This window comes from Oncorhynchus kisutch, unplaced genomic scaffold (assembly GCF_002021735.2).
Source record: "Oncorhynchus kisutch isolate 150728-3 unplaced genomic scaffold, Okis_V2 scaffold1622, whole genome shotgun sequence".
NCBI classification, from domain to species: Eukaryota; Metazoa; Chordata; class Actinopteri; order Salmoniformes; family Salmonidae; genus Oncorhynchus; species Oncorhynchus kisutch.
The window spans coordinates 32414-41763 of NW_022263567.1; the positions used below are offsets into that span (position 1 = coordinate 32414).

Here is a 9350-nt window from a genome sequence, read left to right on the forward strand (position 1 = left end):
AACAATATGCCATATGAGAAATTTAATGGACATCCATATGCATTCAGATCCAACCTGGCACAGCCAGCGTCATCAATAAATGAGGGATGTTGGCCATATGAGCCACATTTACGTGTCCTTAAAAACAGCCTATAACAAATTACAAAACACTATTCCTTGTGTCCACCTCATTGTTCAGTTGTCAGAGATTTGAGCACTAAATGTATCAGGGCATTGCGTACAAAGGCTTAGGTGTCCACCATGATATTCATATTTGTATATATATACAGTTCAATTCGGAAGTTTACAAACACTTAGGTTGGAGTCATTAAAACTCGTTTTTCAACCACTCCATCCATTTCTTGTTTACAAATTATAGTTTTGGCAAGTCGATTCGGACATCTACATTGTGCATGACACAAGTAATTTTCCAAACAATTGTTTACAGACAGATAATTTCACGTATAATTCACTGTATCACAATTCCAGTGGGTCAGAAGATTACATACACTTAGTTGACTGTGTGTATGTGGCAGCTGGTTACATGAACACTGAAACAGCTGGTTAGGGGAAATATCTCGAGTCACACAAAAGGGAATATAACATTGTGGATAAAGTTTGTAATTACTCAATCTCATGTATAACATCTTAAGACCTGCATCCCTACACTGAGAGCTTTGACGTTTCTAAAATGACATATTTGGGTGTTTTTGGAGCCTTTGTTTGTGTTTTTTCAGGGCCTCTGTACCACACAATAATGAGGAAGTGATTTGCTATTTGAGGTAAGTTTTTAAATATTTGAAATGACAAAAGGTGTCTGGACCCTTCTATAACATGCCATTTACATAAAAAATAGACATTTGGTTGTAAAAAATTAATATCAAACCAAATCAAATGTTATAGGCCACATACACATATTTAACAGATGTTGTTGAGGGTGTAGCGCAATGCTTGTAAATGCTTGTATCCTTTAAGACGTTCCTGAGTGGTCCACTGGTTACTGCCTGTTTAGCCTGACACTTGAGAGCTTTCAGGTAATCAACCCAGTCTACCTTAAATGATCCCAAACCACTTCGATATAGGACTTCACAGTGTTGTAGTTCAAACACAGACAAGGGAAACAAGTGCATTTTCAGTCAGATGTTTTCATGACAAAAACAATTCAATGAAACAGGACAAGTTAAAAGGCTGGAAATATATAGCAAATGTACTGTGCAGACAGAAAAAATAAGAAATTCATTGTTATAGTTAGTTAGACAAATGTATTTAAGTTTCAAACCACAATGATACAATTATACAAAATACAGATATTTTTAAAACCACATTGAGACCACATTTGAGACAATAAAAACAATCACGGTCAAAAATGGTACAGGCATCACCAAAATACATGACATAGTCTATACACATGTATCCATACAACAACAAAAAGTAATGTGGATAGGACAATTAGGCACTTAAAAATAAACTATATATGAGACACTATAGTATACAGTAACATGTAAGCTACGGTGGGGACCTTATGACATAACAGGCTTGTCAGGTTCACAGAAGAAATGGGTCACGGGTTGGACAACTTTACAGGAAGTATTGAACACTATGTTCCAGCCAATGAGGTATGTTTTCAAGATTGAATATTTGATCTTTGGTTGTCATTTAAGCACCGACCAAACAAACACCACCTCCCCAGAGGTTACATACCACGATGGTCAGATTAGGGGTTGCTGTGATTATTCTCAGTGCAGTGTGTAAGTACAATTTCATCACTGGTAGAATATTAAAAATAGTTTTGTTGTGGTGCCGTGCAATTCAATATAGTTCAAGGTTCTTGAAGGGTAGGATAAATGGACATTTAGAACGTTCAACCACACACATACCATCTAAAAATAAATTATAACTTGAGTCAGTGCTAAGAAACAAAGAAAGAAAAATAAATGTATTTCATCTGGAATGATTTTCACAGACTACTGTTTTCTCTTGTTTAACATTTGTCCTTGTCTGTGTGATAACTACAGTATGCTTATGTTTCTGTTTCCATTTGATTTAGATGTAGACCATGTTAACCTGCTAAGTCCAGTGATCACTGTTCAACTTGGTGATCCTGTAACCCTGCTATGTGTTTTCCCAGAAGAGGAATTCAACGATGAGCAAATGCACTGGTACAAGCAAACTATGGGAGGTATTCCACAACTTGTCGCATGAATGCAGAAATATTTAACAGAGCCTGTGTTTCACTCTGGATTTAATAATTCACACTTCAATGTAAAATTGGATCAGATCATGTTTTGCCTTACTATCATGAAGATGATCCCAGAAGATGAAACCATGTACTATTGTGCAATTGGAAGACAGATGACTGTGGAATTTAGAGATGGCACATATCTGTCTTTGAAAGGTAACATCATTTTAATATAAATGTATAAGTTATGTTAATTGGACAATAATTTGTTCAGTAATTAAACAAAATATTTGCTCAGTACATTTGTAATTTCTCAGCCTATGGAAAGATTGCAGTCAAATATGTTTATCTTATACTATTTTAAAGTCTGATAATTACTCATTATGTTCTGATTAATTTAGGAAATGGTTAGAAGTCTGACTACAAGACAGTGGACCAGCAGCCAGAGTCTGACCCAGTCCATCCAGGAGACTCTTATTTCAATGTTTATCACAACAGTTTTGTTTGTTAAGTTATCCATAGTTATAGATGCTGAGAGTGCTACATACATATGATTCTAGAGAGCCAAACTGCAATAATTTTGTATTCACGTGACACTGACATTTCTTTCATAAAAACAACCCCAATTAGGTGTCAGTTAGAAAAGGTCACACTACCAGACTGTAGAGCAACAGCCAGTGTCTGACCCAGTCCATCCAGAAGACTCTGTGACTCTACAGTGTACAGTACTCTCTGAGACCTGTACAGGAGAACACAGTGTGTACTGGTTCAGAGCCGGATCAGGAGAATCCAATCCAGGAGTAATTTACACCCCTGGGAAAAGGAGTGATGAGTGTAAGAAGAGCCCTGAGACTCCCTCTCCTACACAGAGCTGTGTCTACAGCCTCTCCAAGAACAACCCCAGTCTCTCTGATGCTGGGACTTACTACTGTGCTGTGGTCACATGCGGGGAGATCCTGTTTGGCAATGGAACTAACCTAAATATTGGTGGGTAATGAATATTATGAGTTGTAGTGTAGAAAGTAGGACTATTTAAGTGGTGCATATAGCACAGGGGTTGAAGTACATTTTGCTATGACAATATTCTCATCATTGACCAGAAAATAATGTTATATAAAAATATATTTAAAAAATGCTAAAAACAAAATACAATCTATTGATATCTAAACTTAACTTTAAACACAAGCTATGTAATCAAATATCTCCTTCAATATGTGGCTTCAGTCAATCAATGTATTTAATATGCTAATAATAATAAGTTATTTAGCTTGCAATCAAACAAACATTAAACACAACACATTTAAATTGAGATGATGGGGATGGAGATTGAATGTCTATAGTTAGCTGGGGAGGATGGAATGGGAGTTGAGTCAATTTGGGTTGGAAAGGCAGTATAGTTTGAGCAGAGGGGGCATCGATGGTACAGAAAGAGAGAGACATAGACAGTCTGACAAACAGGCCAGTAGCTCTTCATCGGAGCACCACACCTGCTTCTCCTGCATTCAGTTCCTCCATAGAAGCCGCTCCTTTCTGTCGGTACTGGTTCTCCATTACAAAAAAATGTAGCAACCAAATCAAATCAAATCTAATTTATTTGTCACATACACATGGTTAGCAGATGTTAATGCGAGTGTAGCGAAATGCTTCTAGTTCCGACAATGCAGTAATAACGAACAAGTAATCTAACTAACAATTCCAAAAAAAACTACTGTCTTATACACAGTGTAAGGGGATAAAGAATATGTACATAAGGATATATGAATGAGTGATGGTACAGAGCAGCATAGGCAAGATACAGTAGATGATATCGAGTACAGTATATACATATGAGATGAGTATGTAAACCAAGTGGCATAGTTAAAGTGGCTAGTGATACATGTATTACATAAGGATGCAGTCGATGATATAGAGTACAGTATCTACGTATGCATATGAGATGAATAATGTAGGGTAAGTAACATTATATAAGGTAGCATTGTTTAAAGTGGCTAGTGATATATTTACATCATTTCCCATCAATTCCCATGATTAAAGTGGCTGGAGTAGAGTCAGTGGCATTGACAGTGTGTTGGCAGTAGCCACTCAATGTTAGTGGTGGCTGTTTAACAGTCTGATGGCCTTGAGATAGAAGCTGTTTTTCAGTCTCTCGGTCCCAGCTTTGATGCACCTGTACTGACCTCGCCTTCTGGATGACAGCGGGGTGAACAGGCAGTGGCTCGGGTGGTTGATGTCCTTGATGATCTTTATGGCCTTCCTGTAGCATCGGGTGGTGTAGGTGTCCTGGAGGGCAGGTAGTTTGCCCCCGGTGATGCGTTGTGCAGACCTCACTACCCTCTGGAGAGCCTTACGGTTGAGGGCGGTGCAGTTGCCATACCAGGCGGTGATACAGCCCGCCAGGATGCTCTCGATTGTGCATCTGTAGAAGTTTGTGAGTGCTTTTGGTGACAAGCCGATCACCTGGGTGATGCCATGGCTGCTGAAAAGTGCTGGAAATGCCACCACACATCAACAGTGGTTAGGAACAGTCCCTGATCCTCTTCTGCCATCTCCAGACACGGATTTCAGTCTTTGTTCTCTTTTGGTAGGCCGTCATTGTAAATAAGAATTTGTTCTTAACTGACTTACTAAATAAAAGGTTAAAAAAATAAAAAAATAATAACAGAACATTCAAAACCAAAACATTAATTTAAAAAAATACAACAAGAAAACACTTTAAAATAAAGAAAATATGTACAATATTTACAGAGCTCTATGCCTAGACGACCTCATGACGCCATAGTCGATATGGAGGAGACTAATTTTGAGTATGCTATATATATCGTACTAACTATTTTACTTTAATATATGGGTGCTATATGTCTCTTACTCTGTATGTTAATATAAGGTTGGTATATATATATATCTTACTATTTTATTTTGTATACAAGGTTGGTATATATATCTTACTATTTTTTTTAAATATAAAGGGTGGTATATATCTCTCTTACTATTTTATTTTAATATAAAGGGTGGTATATATCTATCTTACTATTTTATTTTAATAGAAGGGTGGTATGTATCTCTCTTACTATTTTAGTCTAATATAAATCTCCTAATGTTTTACTTTAACATAAGGGTATATATTTGTATCTATTTATTACATTTTTTCTTCCTTTTAGGAAGATCTCTGGATCATGTTGTCATTGGACTGGGAGTGACATCAGTTTTCTGTGTGATTGTAATCATTATCCTCATCTTCACCAGAAATACAAAGACATTTTGTGAACATTATCAAGGTGAATTCTTTGTTATTACAAACTGTAGATGAACACCTAAAACATTTAAAGATTAATACCTAATACTTGTCACCAACTATTGTGCCTCTGTCTTCTATCAATCTTGACTTTTGTCATGTTGATGCTGTTTTTATTCACGTTAACAGTGAGTGTTGCACAGCATATTGGACATGACAACACAACCACCGAATGTGATCAGGTATATAAATGCAATTGTTATAATTTTGGCCTGTTTGTAGAAGATGTTTAATATGATACTAGACACTCCAGTTACCTGACAAGTATTATTATTAGGACTACATTTATGAATAAAAAACATTATGATGATTCACAGGATCAAGATGGAGTTACGTTGAATTATGCTGCATTGCATTTCTCTGAGAGGAAAACTAAAAGGGGAAGAAAGAAGAGAGAGACACCACAGGAGAGTGTGTACTCTGATGGCAGGTGTTCAGACTGGGACTGAACATTGTTTATGTGCAGAGGAATGGATGTAGTTTGGTCAAGAAACTCTTGTTAATATGTTTATAATGTATTCAGACAGTCATGACATTTGATACACTATAATGTATCATAGAATAAGCTTGTTCTTCTAGGAGTGTTCTCTATCAGAGCACCACTGTTATGGAATGGCTTGTCCTGTGAGGTAAAGGGCCAGAAAATCTACCTTTTTTGCTTTGCCTTTAATCTTAGTCTTTGATTGTATTGTTATTTTAGACTTCCTTGGTGATTCTATATTCTTCTCTTGTATCATATCTCTTGTATGTCAGCCTTTTGTTTAGACATACTGTTTAACCATGAGCCAACTCAGTGGCCTTGTGTTTATTGTCTACCGTGAGATTAGAAGGTTGAGGGTTTGATCCCTGGTCAAGTCACACCAATTACTCTAAAAATGGGAATGAATGCCTCTCTGCTTGGCACTCAGTATAAAGGAGATGGATTGGGTTAAGTATCCTGTCCAGGAGGTATACTTGTACATCAAGCTGCATTCCATTATTGAATATTGAACCTATGAGCAGTTCTGGCTCGGATGACGATTTCTTACTTAATTACTTTTCTACAGCAAAGTTTGTTGCAATTGAACTGTATTTCAAATACAATCAGCCCCCATTTTGTTGATCAGCCCCCATTTTAAGTAATTTTTCTCTATTTGAAATCATGTATAAATGTATTATGGTTCTATTTGGATTGTTTTAATCCTTTTTCCAAAATGTATAATTGTTGTGATATTTACTGTAACCCATGAAACAAACAATAAGATAGCATACCTTCTTAAACATTGTATATAATGTAGGTTAATTACATTTTACTGTATTTCTTGAGTTCCAACAGCATGTTTATGTCACGTTGGAATGAAGAGATTCGGGAGACAGGCGCAGGAATACATAATAGTTTTTTAAAATCAGAGGTGTGGACTCGAGTCACATGACTTGGACCCGAGTCAGACTCGAGTCACAAATATGATGATTTGCAACTCGACTTTGACTTTAACACCAATGATTCGTGACTTAACTTGGACTTGAGCCCTTTGACTTGGACTGACTTGATACCCTCCACAAGCCCAACTATAAAAAATTATGCTAATAAAAAAAGTGTGCAGCCCATCAACTCTTCATTTAACGGATAACAGTTTGAATCGGACAGCAGCCAATCAAATTGTGCAAGCTGAGAAAAAGTTGCGCGTGGCAATGCAAAGGAATGTCAGTGGGTGAATTCAGTCGGAAATTATTATTTTCGGATATGAAGACTATACTATAGTCAACAAAAAACAAATTGCAACTAGCAAAACATGTGGGAAGAAAATTAGACGGAGACACAACATCTTCCAACTTGGTTCGACATTTGAAGCTGCACAAAGAACGGTAAGTCGTGGCTAATATAGCCGACAGCTATATATAACTTTGCTTGTATAGCATGTAGGCTAAGTAACATTAAGTCAATGAGCCTCCACACAGTCAGTCAGCCCGGGAACGTGATCATTACACCCAAGATTGAGCTACCACTGGCTAGGCAGTTTGTAGCCTAAATCCTGCCTGATGTTACTGCTGATGCTACTGCGAAAGTCAATCGCTATGGTGCAGTCTTTCTCATGGCTACCCATGTATTTCCATGGAAATATGTTTATTTGTAAAGTAATAAATATATTTTTTAAGCATTCATGATTTGCGTAAATGTAGTATACTACTATACTATTAAAAATATTAAATGGTATTACATTGTGTTTGAGTGCATTATGACTTGCTTAGGACTCGAAACTCAATGTTTCGAGTCTTGCCTGTCTTGACTTGGGACTTGAGTGCTAAGACTTGATACTTACTTGTGACTTGTAAAACAATGACTTGGTCCCACCTCTGGTTTTTATTGTACCCAAATTACGGCATACCGTGTAAAGGCATGGGGACGAAGACTAAACAAACAATAAAGAAAACAAAGGGTAGAAACCCAAACAAAAAAGCGAGGAGTACCTCGAGTAAATAACACAAGCGCACAACGATTAACACACAGGACGAGACCCGTAATCATCTGCGCAATCCACCGTGGCACGAAAGCCAAAACACACATAGAACAGGTACTCACAAGAAGCAACGGACATTTGAACAATAATTGACCTCCCAATGGAAACCAAAGACACACTTATGCAAGCACTAATCAGTGGGAATAGGGGACAGGTGTGCGTAATGAAAGTTCCGGAGAGATCCGTGACAGTTTATAGCTATAATGTACCAGAATTTAGGTACCTGTAGGTCTATATCGAATCATCTAACCAACTTTATCGTCTGATTCATCATCTAACCACCGTCTGATTCATCACATTATTTAGAATGGAGCTTTTAATAATGGTACAAAGGTTGATTTACACAACTGTCATCAAAGATCTTCTCTTTGAAATGGATTACTAATTAAACATACTTGCATTTACACTTAATTTCTGAAATAATCAAAGAAACAAAATAGCACAACTCTGTGAATTACACTCCTTTAAACTATAGAAAACAAACTGTGATCGATGTCTGTAAAAAAATATTTGCTTGTTTCTGTGATGTTGCAACTTCCAATAGTGGAACAACAGGATACTCCCCAATTCTTTCATTTATTTCTCCTGGTTCCAGTTGTCTTGGTGGTAAAGGTCACTCCAGTGTATTGTAGCCGGTCACCACTGAATCCCTGGGCAGAAACATGGAGAAAAAAACAATTCCTAAGATAAGTGAATAATGTCCAAAAGACTTGATGTTGATCATTAAGTAAGATAGTTGTCACATACTTTTTTGTAAGCTAGTATTTGTACCTGTTGACCCAACTGGTCAGCACTGAGAATGGCATCACAGATTTGTTGAGATGTGCCATCTGTTTCCATTGCAGAGTTAATTGTTTTTTTTTTTTTTTTTATCATAAAATTAACAACATAGTGTGATTTATCCAGACACAGCTGGATTAGTAAAAGTGCACATGAGAGAAAAAAGTACCAAGAATGGAGTCTGCATAACAGTATGGTACCTGCATAACGGTATGGTGCCTGCATACCACTATGGTGCCTGCATACCACCAATTTGAACCCCCTGAACTTGAATATGCCGCTGAACATTGTTGCATTTTGACACACCTGAAAATGCAAAACAGATAGAAAAGTGTAGGTCAATCAGAAGAACTAGGACAATGACTAACGAAAGCTCAACAGTATCAGAAACCCCATAAAAACTATTTCCCCCTCTAATTCTTACATTGTCAACTAAACAGAATCACATTACGGTTAGACAAATCAAGGAGGAATTGCAAAACTTACATATTGTACTGAATATTACCACAACAACCCCGAATCTGATCATCATGGTGTGTAGCTCCAACTTCAGGTTAGTCCTCTGACCGGATAAACACTTGAAATAAGTATGTACCAATATGCAGGTCTGAAGTCAAAGACC

General features: G+C 37.0%; 1 protein-coding gene across 1 annotated transcript; it reads left to right on the plus strand.

Moving 5' to 3' along the window:
• Positions 1-1535: 1535 nt before the first annotated feature.
• Positions 1536-6839, plus strand: LOC109886119 (uncharacterized). The gene is made up of 5 exons (XM_031818789.1): positions 1536-1595; positions 2800-3145; positions 5317-5433; positions 5580-5632; positions 5768-6839. The coding sequence occupies exons 1-5, from the start codon at positions 1536-1538 to the stop codon at positions 5897-5899; spliced, it is 708 nt and encodes a 235-aa protein (XP_031674649.1). The 3' UTR covers positions 5900-6839.
• The last annotated feature ends 2511 nt before the right edge of the window (positions 6840-9350 follow it).

Bases quoted from the DNA above. Each gene is read 5' to 3' on its own strand.
- LOC109886119 (XM_031818789.1), top strand. From the start codon at position 1,536: ATGGGTCACGGGTTGGACAACTTTACAGGAAGTATTGAACACTATGTT. The intron at 5,434-5,579 runs GTGAATTCTTTG...TCACGTTAACAG, and splicing joins ATTTTGTGAACATTATCAAG to TGAGTGTTGCACAGCATATT. The intron at 5,633-5,767 runs GTATATAAATGC...GATGATTCACAG, and splicing joins CAACCACCGAATGTGATCAG to GATCAAGATGGAGTTACGTT.